The sequence below is a fragment of the Lissotriton helveticus genome, chromosome 9 (genome assembly GCF_964261635.1).
Source record: "Lissotriton helveticus chromosome 9, aLisHel1.1, whole genome shotgun sequence".
Taxonomy (NCBI): Eukaryota; Metazoa; Chordata; class Amphibia; order Caudata; family Salamandridae; genus Lissotriton; species Lissotriton helveticus.
Window position 1 is genome coordinate 374,920,714 of NC_136070.1, and position 19,058 is coordinate 374,939,771.

At 43.8% G+C, this 19,058-nt stretch overlaps 1 protein-coding gene across 1 annotated transcript in view; it reads right to left on the reverse strand.

Annotated features, from left to right (window-relative positions):
- Nucleotides 1-19,058, reverse strand: part of ATG2B (autophagy related 2B) — a 1,105,913-nt gene that overhangs the window by 699,043 nt on the left and 387,812 nt on the right. Inside the window, exon 18 of the mRNA XM_078660122.1 lies at nt 14,351-14,493. Coding sequence (XP_078516248.1) covers nt 14,351-14,493 — 143 coding nt within the window. The remainder of the gene's footprint in view (nt 1-14,350; nt 14,494-19,058) is intronic.

Below are 19,058 nucleotides of genomic sequence, written 5' to 3' on the forward strand. Positions count from 1 at the left end.
AGGGAAGTGCACACAATGCCCTTGGGCGATTGCACCGCACAATTGGCAGAGCTTCGTGCTCTATTACTAGCGTTAGAGTACGCAGATCCAAGTGTTACTACTCTAATTGTAAGTGATTCTTACTACTGTGTCCAGTCTTACAATGAAAACTTGTTCTTTTGGATTCAAAATGATTTTCATGATTCCAAGGGTAGCACAATAAAACATAAAATGATCTGGGTTTGAGTGGCAGAGCTTAAGGCTAAGTTGCCACTCGTTTTTGTTATTCATACTCTCGGTCACCAGCGCGTAGGAGTTCACGCTGTTGGCAACTCGCTTGCTGATGAAGCAGCGAAATCAGCAGTATCTACATACTTAGTTGCAGCAGTTACTAGGTCTAAAACCAAGATTGATAGCGACATCTTGGCAGCGATTGCTGCCTCTGAGAAGGGAAGTAAACATCCTGCGGGATTCCCTTCGAAGTATAAATACCACTTAAGTCCCGAAAAGGTTCCTTTTGTGACAATTCCTGATGTTGGGGAACGGCTGATTCCCAACTCGGATCGCAGAGCAGACTTGATTACAGCGGCTCATGAAGGTGTGGCGTCTGCGCATGCGGGCGTCTCGGCCACTGTAACGCAATTACAACTACGTTTCTGGTGGCGGGGACTGTACAAACAGACGCGTGATTATGTCCTTCTTTGTGACATATGCCAGCAGATTAAACCTTCAACTGCTACGCGTCCGCCACAGACTCAGTTGTACATTTCTAATAAACCGCTAGGTTGTGTTTATTTAGATCACTGCGGTCCTTTTTCATCTGATACTGCTTATAAGTACATCTTAGTAGCAGTTGACTCATGCACACGCTTTGTGTGGGTATGGCCACATCGCAGCGCTGATTCACGGACTGTCATTAGAGATTTGCGTATCTTTATAGGGATTTTTGCCTGTGGTACCTTCCATTCGGATCAGGGTCCGGCTTTCGCCTCTAAGGCGTATAAGGATGCCATGACTTCGATGGGGGTCCAAGTCAAGTTTTCGTCACCCTACAGACCTGAGGGTAATAGTGTAGTTGAACGAATGAACCGTGATTTAAAGCAATCTTTGACAGCCCGAGTTATAGGCACTGGCAGAAACTGGCTGGCTCACCTCTATGGCGTGCAGCGTGCTCTTAATAATCTCCCTAGAAGGTCTCTGGGTGGGCGGACCCCATACGAAATGCTCTTTGGCATCAAGATGTACGTCCCTGACCTTGACGGTCTAGACTCTGTGGTTCGCGCCACTTCCTTTGACGCAGATGAACATTGCAATGTTTTACAGAATCTACAAAAGACCAGAGACAGTCTTGCAAAGGAACATTTGCCCTCCACATCGGATGATGCGTTGCAGATCCCGGTAGTTGGCTGGCTACCCCAAGTTGGAGAACTGGTTCGAGAGAAGATCGACAACAAGAAAGAGTTTGGTCCCTCCTATCGAGCTCCAGTCCCAGTGCTTGGAGTGAAGGGCACAAGAACAGTCATTTTACCACCACTTCCAGGTCGTAAGGAAAACAGGTTTATTTCTATTGACAATGTCAAGATACACAGAGTGGCCGATTCTTCTTAGCATGACACCAGCTGTTTCCTGTCCTTCCATTGTGAGAAATTCAATTATGCCCACTGCTTCTAATATTGAACCTGAAGTGGCCATCGAATTACCTGCTGTTTCCAGTCCATTATTACATAATTTACCCGGAACTAACGTTGATGAGTTGGACTATACATACCCCACTGATTTGTCCATGCCTGACCTGCAAGCTCGTTTAGCCACGGAATCCAGATTTTCATTTGACTCTGCTTCCCTTGCCTCGAAAAAACCCTCTCAAATTGCAGTATATGCTAGCCTGTTTAAAAAACATTTTTTGATACCTCCTTGGACATACATTTGGCTGGTCCTTTTTTCGGTTTACCTTTTTATGTCAATTGGTTTTGTGTTTTATTTTTTTCGAATTATGAATGGACACTATGTCGAGGAGAGAACTTGCATTACTCATTTAAATGGAACTTTGGCCCCACTTTCCTCTTCACATTCTACACACAGATTAAAAAGAGACTTGACTTTGGTTAACATCACAGCATGGCCTGTTCTGGATGGAATCGCGTGGGATGCAGTTCGGTTTCAAATTCATGGCCCAACGGAAGTCGTTAATGTTCCTAATGTACTTAGAGTGAATATGGGGGATGTGGTGAAACAAAACATTCGGTCTGATGATTGGGATGTTAATGCTGTGGAAAGTTTGTTTTCTGATTTGAAATACTATGCTGCTTTTGATGCTGAGGATTTATATTTAGAATCTGCTAATTATGGTGAATTGTTCTGTTACCAACATTATGGCAATCACTTCTTACACAAAACATCTTCCCGAAGGGATGCTGTTAATTTTACTCAGTGGGAACATTGCCCGGCACCTACACAAGGGAGTTCAGAAACGTTTCTTAAAAAGTATACTTATTTCACTGACTTTAATCAGTCCAATCCCGAGTCCTTTTATTTTAAATTTCACAAACAGCCACTGTCCAAGGTTAGACTTACCGATACGAAATTGTTGTATTCGAAGGCCTTCCTAGATCAATTAGTTACTGGGGGCTATGAGTTATGGAAGGAAACAATAGACCTTAAATCGGTTTGGGGTTCAAGGGCCTGGCAGGTACGAGGCACTGAGGCTTTGCACCGTGCATGTCTCATCCCGAATCATATGTTGTTTTTAAATGAAACCATTTCCCAGACCACATGCTTTGGATTGGCTACATCTAAAAGGTTAAACACCCCGTCTTTCCCGGAGTTGGAGGAATATGAGGATTGGAGTAATTTTACTCAATTGTCCATTAAAGATATACAGGCTCTGCTTCTTAATTCCTCCTTTAACATTTCCAGTATGAATCCTAAGGGTTGGCTGCTTTGGCACCGTAGTGCTGATTCTTGCCAAAAAAGATTTTTAAATATAACTGACGGTTTTAGGACTGTTAGATCTGATCCCCGGTTTGATTTGAGTCATACTGTCACCTCTTACTCTGTGGGCAAGTTGTGTCAAGCTTGGCTGAAACATTCAACTTTACCTGCGGTTAAGTATCACCTTTCGAAACTGAATGCAGACGTGGATTTGAATGATTTCATTAAAGGCCCAGCTAGTGGCAGGTCGAAAAGGTGGTTATATGGGGTTTACAATGAAATTTGGAAACTGACACAGATTGAGGCTGCTTCACGCCTTAGGGCTATTGATCAGGCGAATCTTGAGAAAGTGCTTGCAGTTGTTGACAATAGCATTAACGTGCTTTCCTCTAGAATTTACACATTAGATAATATTGTGTCGTCTGTTGTTGATATTGTGCATGATGAAGTGTCAGTATTATACCATGGTCAAAATCAATTACGGTCAATCATGCAGTTTGCATGGACACTTCAGACTCTGAAAATGGGTAAATTTCCCTGGGGATACATGAACGTTTCCTCTTTATTTGCACCGTTTAATTTGACAGACAAACAACGCTTGCTTTCAATGCGTGATGCTTCCTTTTCTATGCTACATATTGAAAGGTTGGAATCTTTACCTTTTTCTGTGGCAGAAGCCACTGCTGCTACGTGGCTTATCCACGGTTTAATAACACTGCCTTTTGCTTTATATAAGTTTTCAAATTGTATGAAATATGTGCCAATAGGTCGTTTTGAACCCTTAGGTAGCGGTTTTCTTCATGAGGTCTGGTCACTCCCATACACATACAGATGTTTCAAGGATGAACAAGAGGTTTATCTAACAGGGGATGAGTGTACTGAGACGCCAGATCATTCTTTAATGTGCAGACACATACAGTTACACGGTTCATGTAACAAGGACCGACCGAATATGGCTTGCGTTTTACAGGGCACGCCAGTTCCTGCTATCATCCCCACGTTTAAATTGTTAGAGAATGGTAGTTATTTAATGCTCAATAATGAAAACTGTTGTGGGTTAATTAAAGGTATAGCTTTCATAGTAACAGTAAGTGAGCGAGTTATTTGCTGCAGAAATGTTCTTTATCCTCCCACACGTGAACATAGGGAGTCTTCCATTTGGCCACAGATACCGACCTTGGGAGCAGAATTCAGCGGCATGGCTAGAATAAGAGCTCTATTGTCCCAGAAAGAGGTGGCCTTGAGCTCGGCCCGTGAAACTTTCGTGCTTCACATTGCTAACACCCGTACGGAGGTTCAGGCTCTTTTAAATACTGATTTGCCTTTGCATTTCGGAGCCATGGTTCGTTCTATCTTTAACGCATCCTCCACAACGGGCCTAGCACATTTTTTTAAGGTTGTTAGCAGTGGTCTCGTGACTTCCTTTGAGAAGATTTTTGGAGTCATCCCTGCCTTCTTCCATTCTATTTTTTCATCCTTGTTTGGAGGATTCCCGTTTTTCCTTGCATTAGCGGCTGGCGCTTTGGTGGTTTTCTGCCTTTTTAAATATGGATGCCCTTCCTGTGCAAGACCACGCGCAAGTGCTACTGAAGCGGTTTCGCAACCGCATGCTTGACTATTATGGCACACTGCCGTTGGCGACTCTAAGCACGGCGTTTGGATTATCTTTTCGGTTCTCCTATTTTACCTGTGTCCAGCCTGTATTTCGCTGCCTGACCTGTGATTTCCTTTGGGCCATTGATTTGTGTCTCTGCGGACCGATTTCTTCTGACGTCGATTTTGATCAACTGATGAGTCCTATCATTGCTCACGAGTTGGTTTGTTCTGACGAAAGGATTATGGCCTTGGCGGTGGCACATGGACTAATGGGTCCCTGGGATGTGTTGTCGGCAGCGCAAAATTTCTTGGAACGAAGTTTTCTTGAGAACCCACCGAGCTGTCCTCTGATGGTTATAGAGGATCCGGTGCTGGGAGATCACGTATGTTCCTTTCATCTTTTAAATTGGATGGCTGAACTGTTTTCGGATGAGGACAGTGACTTCCTCCTGGAGGCTGTTGCAGCTTACTTTTCATATACAGTCTTATCATAAACACTGCCTCAAATTGACATGCTGATTGATAGCATTTCCTTGATTTTATTGACTTTTGGTCAAGACATTTTTTTTTGCTTGCCCATTGGCTTGAGCCACATTATACTTGTGGGCTATTTTTTAGCATTAGTTTTTATAATTGAATTTTTATTCATGCTCGTTTATTTTTGGATTCTGCTCTCATGTGATGGCACTTCTGTTATCTTATTTAGTCCGTTCTCGGATCATGGGGGGGTGTTGTATAGCTCCTATATATCCTTATATCGTGTTAAGTTAGCATAGGTACATTTGAGATTTAAACGCCATTTTTCCTTTTTTTGCAACTTCTGCACACGACCCTTAATTGTTGACTTAGCTTTCAACCTAGTGGTTTGCCGTGGTGTATGTGAGAATAATATGTTATTGCTCTGATATCAGTTTTGTTTAATAAACCATGTCTGCACGGAGAGTGCTGAAGTTTCAGGAGCAACACGATATGGTATTGTTATGAGGTCTGATCTCCACGCCTTCATAGTCATAACACAAGTGCAGCCTTTGCCAACTTGGGCTTGAGGCGGGATTGATATTGCTTTGCACGAGAATTGTTAACACACTTGATGCGGTGCACATGCAGAGAGAGCTGGTGTATGCTGATGTGATTCCTTCATGCTAGGACACTAAGGTATGGGCCCGCCCTAAAACAACCCAAAGAGACCTTCTTAGCTAATAATATAATATATGTGTTAGGGAGGGTGAGATATAAGTGTTGTTGACTCTTATTCATTACAGCATGTTAACATGCTGTCACCATTCGCTTTTTATGTCTTAGTAACTATGCTGATAATTTTGCTACTGATAATAAGTATACTTGTATTATCTAAGATACTGCGCCTGAGAAGACGGCATTAGTAAATAAACATTTCAAATGCACATGTGTCTTCTTTACTCCATGTTCTGGTTTGTAATGATAATATAACGAAAGAGTGTTCATGAGTCCCACGTACCCTGAGGTACTGTAAGTTCATGTTCTGGTTTGTCTAAACATTGGAAGTTTGATATGTCCAATGAGACACTGTAGCTAGCTCGGTAAGGGGTGAGTTGGTTGCTAAGGTAAGTTTTGGGACACCCTAATTTGCCGAGGTTCCACTCCTCTGTGCACAGTTCTGTGTGAGTACAGAAACCCTGCGACAATTCCAACTCCAGTGTGTGCAACAGTGGGGAAGGTGTTGGAGTTAAATCCAAAACCTTCTACCCACTGCTGCACACCTTTTTCGTTGCAACGGCATGCAATGTAATAGCATGCGTTGTAATGGTTGTGTAGAAAAGGCTGTTTCCCCTGCCAGTTGGCCATCCAACCCAGAAGCGATGTTTCAGTCACCTCTGGATGGGGAAGGGAGCGGGGTCTGTCACTGACCCAAATGAGGTTCAACAACCACCACTGAAGAACCTATGGAAGCTCTATCTGGGATTATAGGGGGCTGGATTCCCTACAAATGATGGAAAACACATTTTTTAGATCCCTCCTTGGTGTCCCGCAATCAACCCCGTCCTACACTGTTCATATGGAAGTAGGGGAAGGCTACATCACTGATCTGATAAAAACAGCACCTCTAGTAGCATGGCTGAGGTTGTGGCTTAATGATGAAATTCCCCTAAACCATATTATATTGAAAGATTGTTTGTGTTTGGACAAAGCCAATAAAGTGGCTGACTTACATCAAGGAAAGTTTTTCTAGGTTGGGCAGGCCAGAGCTTTACTCTGAAACTGGATCTATAACATTTGAAGATATCGCACTCACAAAACGTGCGATGAGTGAGCTTCTATCTCTGGAGAGAGAAGAGTGTGAGCTAAGAAAAGTTAGCGTCAGGACTAGTCTAATGTTACTCATACCTGACGGTCCAGAAAATTATCTGAACGTGGTGACTCACCCCTACCACAGGTTTATCTTAACTCGCTTTCGCCTGAATTTGATTCATTTTAATCTTGGTTTTTATCCTGTTTGGAGTACTCCAGAAAAGGCGTTACCATGTTCTTGTGACCATTTCTCCGAACAAAATACTATGCACTTTGTAATGTTTTGCAGTCACTACAATGATGCTAGGAGAAAGTTTATAGTGCCAATTCTTAAGAAGGAGGGTTTTATCCAAGTCAAACCTGCACTCATCTTCTTACAGCTTTTACAGACACCCAGGATCATGTTTTACGTGGACAGTTTCCTGGTGAGTGCCATTAGGAGCAGGAACACTAGATTAAAAATTGTGGCAAGCCCCTTAAATAGCATTGACTACGCATTATATTAAGGTACATTGTTTTTCTCCATGGTATCTGATCAGGGTACACCTGGTCCCTGTTATGCTAGTCCTGCTGGAGACTTCCTCTTTTAGTAGTGGTAGTTTTTAGCACTTTTGCACTTTATAACCCACGCTGATATGAATTGTAAATATGCAGTGTGGATCTTATATTTATGATTTTTAACTGTATTTTAAACTGTTTTAATGCATGAATTTCTTGTATATGCATTTTGGTGTAATTTGCATTCTGCCATTGTCTTTATATGATATTAAGTTATCGCAATAAAGTATTTTGACTGACTGACTGACACCACTGAAGATCTTTTGCAGTGTCATTAGATATATGAATGTGGTCAGAGTGGTCCGATTGATGTTGGGCCCACTGGGATTTCAAATCCCACTACAGAGTTCAACTATCATAATGCAGGATGCCATCAGTCCCAGTAGCCTCAGAGTCCACCTCACTGAAATCCAGTACCGGGGCTGAAAGATCAGGAACATAGCCTGAATGTCCTAGACTCATTTTCCAGGGGAAGAGGCATGAAATCGACCGTGTCCTGAATTTATCAGATGAAGGGGAGAGTCTGAAAAGGTATGACTTTGGCACATTGACAGTGAACCCCAAAGATGACACAAAATTTGCCTTAGTCTGGAGGTGATTGACAACTGCCTGGGGTGAGCCAGACTTCAATAGCCAGTTGTCGAGGTAAGGGAAGACTGGCCCCTCCTAACCTGCGAAAGGTATCCCATGAACACCTGAGTGATGTTGGTGACACCAAAAGAATGCAGCCCATTGGAGGGTGTGCTCCTCCAGGGTGCCTGGGGCTAAAAAATAGTGAACATATACCAGTCACTCGTCACGAATAGCTCAAACACGTTACCTGCCATTAGAGAGGCATGGGAGGCAGTATTGGCACACTAGACAATGATGATTTGACCGAAACTTTGGAGACGACCTGAAAGGCAGCAATTTTGGTGACTGATACTACTCAAATACCTCCACAGAGCCTAGTACACAATATACTGTCTGTGGTACATGGGAGAGATAGCTTTCCCTACATGGCTTTGCTACAGCGCAAAGGAGATTACCTTCATTCATACAGTGTGGAGCTGCATGGCGCTGGATCGCTTCTGGTGAGGTGTGACATCCTGTCCGGGGGAGGTCCTGCAGGCCACCAAGAGTCGTCCCAGGCAGAGGGGGTGGAGCCCAGGATGAGGACTTTGGTCTTGTCTGAGTTGAGCTTTAAGAAGCTGCCCTTCATCCAGGTGGCGACCACCTTCATCCAGTCATGGAAGTTCCTCTTCGTGGCTGTGTCGTCGGCATAGGAGACAATGTTGAGTCCGTGGCTTCCTACGATAGCAGCAAGAGGGGCCATGTAGTTGTTGAAGAGGGTGGGGCTCAGAAAGGATCCATGAGCCAATCCGCAGCTGACCTCCGTGGGTTCTCAATTGCCCTATGATTTATTCTAGGGCTTTGTTGCAGATGTCGTGGTAAGAGAAGGTGTCGAAGGTGGATGAGAGGTCAAGGAGGTGAGTGCGGCAGTCTTGCCTCAGTCAAGGAGGGTGCGGATGTCATCAGTAGCGGCGAGGAGAACGGTTTTGGTTCTGTGGTTACTTCTGAAGCCTAATTGAGAGAGGTCCATGATGAGGTTTGTTTCGATGAACTCGGAGAGTTGGGTGCTGATGACTTTCTCTATGAAGTTGGCTGGGTAGGGGAGCAAAGTGATGGGTCTGTACTTCTTGATGTCTGTTAGGTCGCCAGTGTTTCAGCAGGGGGCTAATCTCAGCATATTTCCAGTCTTCAGGGAAGGTGGCGGACTCGTTGGAGCAGTTAATGGTGCAGCAGAGTTCAGGTGCGATGTAGGTGCAGGCTCTGTTGAAGATGTGGTGAGGATAGGGATCTGATGGGGCTTCGGAGTGGATACTCTTCATGAGCCTGAGGGTGACGTCAGAGGTGAGGGTGGTCCAGTTGGGCAAGATCCGCTGAGGACTGGAGTGATTGGGTACAGTGGTTGAGGGCAGGGCGGGTGGGTCTTGGGTTGTAAAGCTGTCATAGATCTCTTTGATCTTGCAATGGAAGAAGGTGGCAAGGTTATCGCAGAGGTTTTGCGAGGGGGGAATGTCCACTGTCTGTGCTGGGTTTGGCGAAATCATGGCGAAAGGTTCTTTGCTGTTGTGCACGTTGGCGTTGATGCGTTTCTGTATGGCTGCTTACTTTGTTGTCTGATGAGGTGGTGGTGTGCTGTAACAGCGGTTTTGAAGGCTGTGTGGTCTGCCTTGATCTTGCTGCTCCTCCATCTTTTCTTGAGTCGTCTGTATGTGTTGGAGGGCGGGGAGAACCGGCTGGACGGCTGCTTGACTGAGGGTTTCCTGAGGGGAGCCAGTGTGTTAGTGCAGTCGGAGATCCAGCGGTGGAGGTTGCGCGCTGAGTTGCTGGTATCTATGGATGTCAGTGGTCGGGTTTTTCTGATGGAGGAGGTGAGTTGGTCTTCGGTGGCCTTGTTCCAGCTTCTGAGAGAATAATAGTGGGCTTGGTGGCGTATAGTGCGTTTAGTGAAGGAGAAGTGGACACAGTGGCGGTCGGTCCAATGTGGCTCTGGGGTGTGGCTGACGGCAATGTTGTTGCTTGCAGAGACGATGAGGTCGAACATGTGTCCTGCTGAGTAGGTTGGGGATGTGACCAGTTGTTTGAGTCCGATGGTGGGAGCCAGTACAATGTGGCTAATGTACTTTTTGCTGAGGCGTGTTTGGGCAGTTTGAGAATCAGCGTAGCAGCAGCATTCTGGACCAGTTGTAGTCTCTTGATGTATTGAGGAGCGCCCAGATAGAAAGAGTTCCCGTAACCTAGATGAGAGAGATCAGTGCTTGTACCACTATTATCCTAGAGAGAGTGGGTAAGATGGTAAGAATTCTGATCATACCGAAACAAGAAGCTGTGAGATTTTTTGACTGAGCTTCCATAGTTAAGTCACTGTCAGCCACATTCTAAGGCTATTTATGGGGGAAATAGGGGTGTTCCTGAACCGTCTGCCCATTCTATATTCACTTGAGGGTTTGTATTTTTTCCTAGAACCATCACCTCCATTTTATCGCCATCCATCATGCAAGTTTCTTTTGGCATGCGGCCAGATGTTGCTGGTCTAGGCCTATCTCTAGGGAAAGTGAGACGACAAGTTGTGTATTGTCCGCGTAAGGAGACATGATCAACACTCCAAATTCCTTGACAATGTTGATTAAGGGACTAAGGTAAATGTTAAACAGTGCTAGGCTTAACGAGGTGCCCTGTGGGACCCCACTCTGTAATGCAAAGACATCCAAGTAAAAATTGAAAGGACCTATCTCTCAGAAATTAAGAGAGCAAGTTCAACGCAGTAGGTCTATAGTTCCCTGGGCACAATGGGTCAAGATTCAATCAATCAATCAATCAGGATTCTTATAAAGCGCAACAACTCACACGTGAGGGTCTCAAGGCACTGAGTGGGGGGGTGGATCTGCAGTACTGTTGTAGAGACAGGTCTTGAGGAGCTTCCTGGATTGCAGCAGCAATAGTGATTGCTTGAGGTGCAGAGGCAGGGAGATCCAGATATTCGCAGCAAGGTAGGAGAAGGATCTTCCTCCAGCCATGGTCTAGCAGATCCGTGGGATGGTGGCCAGGTCCAGTTGGGCGGAGTGGAGATGTCTAGAGGGAGTGTTGAAGGAGAGGCAATGGTTGAAATATTCAGGTGCAGCATTGTGGAGGCCGTGGTAGGCGTGCATGAGGGGCTTGAAGGTAATTATTTTGTTGATAGGTAGACAGTGAAGGTTTCTTAGTTGGCTGCGGCGTGGGATGTTATGGATGAGTCTGGCGGAGGCATTCTGGATGTTCTGTAGTTTCTTTTGGAGTTTCTAGGTGGTGCCGGCATAGAGTGCAGTGGCGAAGGTGGTCTGATGCAGACGAGCGCATGGGTGACTATTTTCCTGGACTAAGTGGGGATCCATTTGAAGATGTTACATAGCAGGTGGAGCGTTTGGAAGCAGGAGGATGAAACAGCATTGATTTGGAGGTTCATTGAGAGCTAGGTGCCCAGGATGAAGCAGAGATTTTGTGCGTGGTCCGTGGGTGTGGGGGATGCCAAGCGCTGCCGGCCACCAGGAGTCGTTCCAGGTGGAGGGGGTGGAGTCTGTGATGAGGACTTCGTCTTGTCCAAGTTAAGCTTGAGGCAGCTGTCCTTCATCCAGGTGGTGACTGCCTTCATCCTGTTGCGTAAGTTGCTCATGGCGGTTGTGGGTTAGCCTGCCCGATGGAACCCTAACAAGCCACAACAAATTGTGAAATTGGCTGCATCTCGCCCATCTTGAATTGCCTGTGATAGCACAAGATGAAGGTCTTTAGGCACACCAGGGAGGGCTTGTGCTACAGAATCCCAAATGGCCTGCAAGTAGTGTCCCAACAAACAGCTGGTGTTAACAGATCGGAGGGCCAATATAGTAAAAGTTAAGACATGTTTGCAGAATGTTTCTACTCGCTTAGATTCCCTATCAGGAGGAGTGGTGGAAAATGTGCTGGCATTAGAGCAGCTGGTAGAAGTCTGTGCCACTAGGCTTTCTGGTGAGGAGTGCTGAAAAAGGAAAGCTGGGTCACCATGGGCAGGGAGATGACATTTGGAAATCTGTTTATTGACTGGGCAATCAAAACAATGGTTGTTCCAAGCTCCAATAGGGTATCTGTCAATGCCTTGTTATATGGAAGAAGGAGCTCAGAACAAGTTTTCTCCAGATGAAAGACTTCTGTCAAGATCTTGCTCTTAGCGTCCAAAGTGGGGAGCTGGTCAAGTTTATCAGACACCCTCCGTATCACCATTGATTAGGAAGTGGATTCCTCTGTAGATGGTCGAGAGGGAGAAAAAAAACCTGTCTTGAGGGAGGTATTGAGGCCATTGGCCTTCTTTAAGTCCTCGTACCAATTGCCAGCCTGGTAGGGCTGAGCAAAATCATCACCCAGGTCACAGTCGTTATTCAAATCAGTCCCAAAAAGAAAATGTAGAGTGCGCTGTCAACCTTTTACTAATGCAAGTAGAAGAGGCACCTTGTTGGAATCAAGCGATTGGACAGGGACGGCGTGTGTCTGAGTGCCATTAGCATAGTCTGAACAAGAGCCGTAAGCAAGACAGGCTTGTCGGACCCAGCAACCACACAGAGCAAACCTTCTGCCAATATCCCAAGTGAGGTCTCTCAGCTTCGTGGGCCTGAAGGTGTGCCAGACGGAGTTGGCAGAAGAGTAAGCTGCGGGATTGGCCCGAGGTCAGCCAACTTCAGAAGTGAGATCGAGAAGGGTGGCGCTGCCCCTGTGCTTGCTCAGGAGAATGAGAGTGACCCAAGGGAGCAGAATCCCACTTTGACTTCTTGTGTTTCTTACGCTTATCTGAGGACTTCAAGTGCCATGAGGACTGTCGTTTGGAGCTACTTTGTCGACTCCAGGAAAGCACCAAGATCGAACCTTGGATGAGGAGCGAGACTTGGAATGGTCCAGATGCAAGGTCTTCTTATGCTTGGCAACGTAAGGTTTTGCCTCATGTTCCTGGACGGCCTTCAGGTTCATCAATGTGCATTTGTTGCAGGCCTTGGAGTTGTGGCTTAACACCAGCTAATGCAGACCCACCTGATGGGGATCCATCCTAGATAGTTGTTTGAACACAGTCCTTACAGGGCCTAAAACCTGTCGTTTTAAGGGGTAACATCCCTTGACCACTGAAGAAAATTTGGAAAATATTGAGATAAATGTCTCAGAGATGAGGAGCTATGGAACTGCGTCTGGTGGTGAAGAAATAAATTAACTGATGTCGGCTCTTGGGAGTGGTGCCTATACAGACCCCACATGCCATTTCTGGAGCAGAAGTGAGTCAGTGCAGAGCCTCACTGCACCACTTTCTGGCATGGAGAGGTACTACTGAAAAGTTTCCGGAACCAGTCTGACGGTGAGGAATCTAGTTATGTTAACAGGGGAACTCCTGAGTGGCACCTAACAAGGGTGCTTGAATCCCTCACCCACATAGGATTGTATGTTTTATAACAAGTCTCGCCATTCAGTACTGGAAAAAGGATTCATACACATAACAAATCACGTGTCAAAGAGGTAAAAGTACATGACTATGCAACTACTATGTTGCGTCACTTTTGTCTGCTCTGTCTAATCCATGAATGACTACATTTACCACAGTGCATACACTTGTATGAAACTAAAATGAATGAGTGGCAAAACGTGATGTATTTATGTCACTCTTCTACCTGGTTAAAAACTGAGAAGTACTGATTAGTAGTTTCATTTACAGACGTCAGTCAATATATTTCAATGACCTCCAAAGTACAGATGTTATCATGAGAACCAAAATAATAATTTGAATCATAGAGAATGTATCAATTAACTAAGTTCAAAGTTTTCTTCACAAATATATCATAATAAGAAAGATTAGCCTGTCTCTGGTTTATATATGGCAAAGACACACTTTCACGGCAACATCTTATGGCACAGCTTGACCATAGAGTTAATTAGTCTCAATATGTCCTCTGAGGTTGCCTGATGATTAACCTGACAATTTATCTGTAAATGAGTGAAGACATATCCTTTTACTGTTTGTTGTTGGATTCATGTAAAACACTGGTGAGCGAGTGTTTGGATGTATTAAAGGTTCATGTGTTGCATGTATGACAGTTGTGTAGCTGTATCTTAGTAGGTGTGTGTGTGCATTTCATGGTGGGTACATAAGCGTATGTTAGTGGTTGCAGAAGTAGGAAAATAGCTGCATGCTTGGCTCTAGGAGAGAAGAGTGTGCATATAGTGGAGGCTGCGTGGAAATATATGTTGGGATTGTTTTTATATAGGAGGTTTGAATACCTGTATGTTAGTTGTTCTCCTATTGTACACACTGTATATCATTTGTAAATGGTGACTGCATGGTAAATGACATGGCACGTATAGGCTGATAATAGCACAGAATGCATGTTCTAATATGGTAAACAACAAGGAACAAAAGAAGTGCGACATTAGCGCTTACGAAACATGGGAATTTGCATTTAAGTGTAACATATTATTATGCATTTACCTGTTATAAAGCTTTTCGTAAAAACCTTTGCTTGGCAGAGTTAGGTGAATGGTTGGTAGCATCAATTCCAACACATAATGTGAACTGTTTATTGTTTTTTCTTGAAACTCTAACATTTCCATTGCATCCCCTGGCATCACCATCTAGAAAACACAACAGCATATTTTAACAATGAAATACAGAAATGCATTATTTGGAATTGAAACATATTCTAATATATGACATGATGAGCACCATTCACAACAAACAATTACGTCCAGCTTGACATTGCAGCTGTCACAGACCATATATGATCAGAAAAGAAAGAAATTTAAGAAGCAGCACTGCGAGAGGGATTCACACTATGCCCACATGTTTATCTTCTCCACAAGCTTTGATTGTGTAAAAGGTGTGTGCTTCTACTGCAAATTATTGCTTTTTTGCCTTTTGGGAAAGCTTGGGCCTAGCAAAACAAACCAGAGTTGGTGATCTTGTTAAGACAATGAACAAGCTTATAGGCATGCTTTGTAAATTGTGAAAGGTTATATCAGATGCCAAATGTCTGATCGGGTATTATGAAAAGATACAAGAAAGACAGATACCCCAACTTATTGACTGAAAAGCATACGATAAAGCAAGAAGGCATTTAAAGGTGGATTAATGAAGCCTGTTACACAGTTGTTAAAGCCTGTACACAGTTTTATTTTGTTTCACAGAATCGCACAAATTACTGTAGTAGAAAAAGGTTTTATGTTGCTTACCCTACAAGCCCTAGGATTGAATATTTCCACAGCTATAATGATTATTAGGCCATTTTAGCACTGGGTGCATATTGTTTTGCCAAATGCATTTTGTATGCATCTGTCATTTTATACCTGGATGTTTGGAGGTTGCATCATAATAAAACGTCTATTCGACACAGGAGGGCTGAGCTGGTCACAGTAACAAGCCAATGAATAATGCTGAAGTCTGACTGTTTCCTTGGATAACGCTGTGTCAGAAGCCATTGGTTTGATCGGTTTATTATGAAATGTTATGAGAAAGGCAGCAGGCCTGATTTATTTAAAGGGAAAAGCATTTATTAAAGGCAATAAACCTTTTAAAGTTGAATTGTTATTGCACCGTGCTAATACCTGTAGACAGGTAATTTGTTACATGGAAACTGTTATATGGTCGCCCTATGAGAACTCTACAGAGCAGCCATCCTGGAATGGTATTGTGCATTGCATATCATTTTATTACCATTCCAAGGCGGCTCATACAGTGCTTCTTAATGTCACAGCCATTTTGGATTATTAAAACAATGATGCACTATGCACAGTAATATTCCAAGAAGGTAATCCGCTGCAATGTGTAATTTGTTGTATTACTTTTTTATTGCAAGTACAGGGCCATCACCTTTAGGCAGTAGCATTTTTTTCTTCCTTCTACTTAAAACCTTTTAATGTATGTTGCATATGCTTTTGAGAGAGAGAGAGACAGTGTGTGTGTGTATGTGTATTTGAACGTGTGCATGAGAGAGAGAGAGAGAGAGAGAGAGAGAGAGAGAGAGAGCGTGTGTGTGTGTTTATAAGTACAATGGCGAATGACAGATGGCATATATGATGTGATACAGAGTGCCTAAACCCAAGGTCGAGTGAGTTTCATAAGAGTAAATAAAAATGAGTGATTTGAGGGTGGTCATAGAAAATGTTTGGGAAGTCACTCTTGCAGCCATGCCTCACTATGTTTTATATTTCGAGGCATGCATATGTCTTATATTATCAGTACAGCATTACTGAAAGAGTTTGTTCTTCCTACATGCTTCCAGTGCCCAAATGAGACCATGCCTATATTAATCTCTGCCTCTAGATATTTGTAGATTCTAACCTTTTTTGCTGCACTTAAAGCACGTCAACATTCATCCCACGCCCGGGACATAATTCCAGGGGTCAATGATAACAAGTCTTTAGGTCTATTTTGTCCACTGACAAATAAGCTCAAATCCTGCCACACAAACACTGTTGTTGTTTGTTTGCATCACTACAGCATGGTTTTGGGGAAGAGGATTGTTTGATAAGATTTGATATGTATCCACAGAAACAAGGCGTTCAAAATTGTACATATAAATCAGTAATCCAGCTTGCATTACCGACGGTTCTTTCAATATAAAAACATGTACATGTTTACAAACCTTAACAGTTTGGGGATACCTATACAGTTCTTGACAATAGATACATGAATGCATGCAGAACAATGGAAGCAAAGCTAGTTATTGTCAGCTTTCAAAACAAAACGTGGCAACATATGTTTGTAGCTTGAAAAACTATGGACAAAGAATGCAGACAGTTTTTCTAATTTATTGTGCTGTGCTGTGCTTGCTTTCAAAACAGAATGTACTAAAAAAAAATGTGAAACTTTACAAAAAGCAGACGAAGTTTTACTAAATCAACCCGCAATTTTAAAGGACTCCTTTAAATACAATATCTCCCATTAAATAAAATGTGTTTGATGGATGGAGAAACACTGTAAAACCACTAAAGTCAACTCGTAAAAAAAATGAACTAGAAGACCGACTCTTAAAGAAAGTCACAAATGTGCGCTCTTGGATCTGTGACATAGTATGGTTGAAAATTTTCGAATTTTAGAAATTCATGAGAGTTTACATTAGTAGGCCTGGGACGTACAACAGTAGCAGGTTTCCAGGGACACTCCTAGCAAAATTCAGAGAATATTTTCGCATTGGCAAATAAGCATGCATGTCTGCTCATGTAAATATAGACCACACTAGCACAAATTCAGAGAATTACAAAATGTGTTCAAGTGGCTTAGGGCAGACTCTGGTCAGTATTTCTGATTCTCAAATGGCAACATAGGCCCTGGACTGCAAATATGATCTGGATTTGCTAACAGTAAAATCTGTGAAAGTGAGTGAATGTGCAAAAGGTAACTTGTAAGGGCAACTCATAATACGCTTTCAAGAAATCAAATTTAGAAAGAAATGGTTCTATCAGAATAATGATGTATTCAGAACTCTAAAGTCCAGCATAAATAAAATGCTGTTATATTCAGACCTCTGCCAAGATCAATGAGCTGCTCTAAGCAGAGCCCATACATAAAGAGAGCCTCTGAAATGCAGAGCCTGGAAATTAACAGTAACATATTTGACATAAAAAGAGCACAGGAATGTTCACATGCTAGAATAATCATTCAGGAAAGTGCCTTTCTGAATCGCAAACCCTGACAAACAGTGATCCACATCATAATCAAAAATGCCATTATTAGTGTGTAAAAACAGTTTCAATCGGGTCGGGGACAATCGATATTTGCCCGGCGTTATTGCCTCTGTGACCCTCTAGTTATTTAAATCAATGAAGAGGCAGGCGCTGGAGACTGGAAAGCAGGAAACAAGGTTTTTTATTCTCTCCGGAGGAGAACACAACGAAACGGACAGAAGGTATCGTTCTGAGGTGCTCTAACTGTATTTCTGAGGCCTGGCCTCTTATATCCACATTTATGACTTTATTGCAGATTACACATACATGTTTAAAGCTTTGATGTGCGGAAAAGACATTCTCGGAACTCCCCTTTGGGCCCGTTCCCATACACATTTACAGTTAAAGTCCCCACCCTAGTCACAACAGGTGATGAGCATCGCGCAGCTGGATAATCCGCCGATTCACGGAATGAGGGGAGTCTGATCGGATCTCATGGGGTGGGGGGGGCTTTGATCAACCCGGGGATTCTTTGATGGGGGAAGCTTTCTATTGTACGGGGAGGGGCAAGGATGGTATCGGCAGGGCTGGGTGTCGGCTTGGGAACGGGGAGGACAAAACGGGCTCACGGGGAAAAAGGGGTTTGCATCTAAGGGCCGGAGATCATGAAAGGAAAGCAGGGAGGTGTCGCGCTGGGAACAGGATGAGGGCCGGGGGCAGAGCAGCGCCGAAGAGGGGTTTATGACTCAAGGCAGGTGCAAGCAGGGGGGGGTGGTCAGCGTGCAGGCTTGGTGAAGGCAAAGGGCCATGTCAGAGGCCAGCGGCATGCAAAAGGGTTTGTTCTGATCGGGACATCTTAAAATGGCGGGCGCGCACGACAAAAGTGTGGCATCAGGGGAAGAGGCAAGATGGCGCAGATAATGTTCACCAAAACGCACTAATTTTCCACAGTCCTCCCTTTAACATATTCAAGACATCTTGCTGGTTCATTTTCTACTCGGGTCTATTGTGGTGGGCATGAGAAAGAAACCGGTAGGAACCCTCGAAAAAAGAGTTGTAAACAATACATTTTGAGGTTCCTAGTTTTTAGGAGGTGCACCTATTTGATAAACTTTGATAAATTTGTTCAGCAGGAAAGTCATAGGAATGAAATACAAAAAAACGGCGAGCAGCAAGTACATATCATAACGTGAACTGGCAGGTTAATACATATTTCAGATTCGGTTTGGAGCAGGCTCAATACAATGGCGGCTGGGAGAGAAATGAGGCAAAAAACGGTGATTGAGGATGTCAAATGTTCAAAGTTTACGAGTTCTCATTGTTCTTTGTGGTCTTTCGTTGGCGCTGTTGAGCACCGGCGGTGGAGCTACAAGTCCGGCTCTGTTCTAAGTTCTGCGTTGCAGGGCACGACCCTTTCCTCGCGTTTCTGGTCGGAAAGGTCCTTTTCACCCTGTGTCCTTTGAGGTGATTGTCAGAAAGTTCCGATGGAAGAAGAGCGTTCAAAACAGTCCATAGGGTAGGTCAGAGGAAAAAAA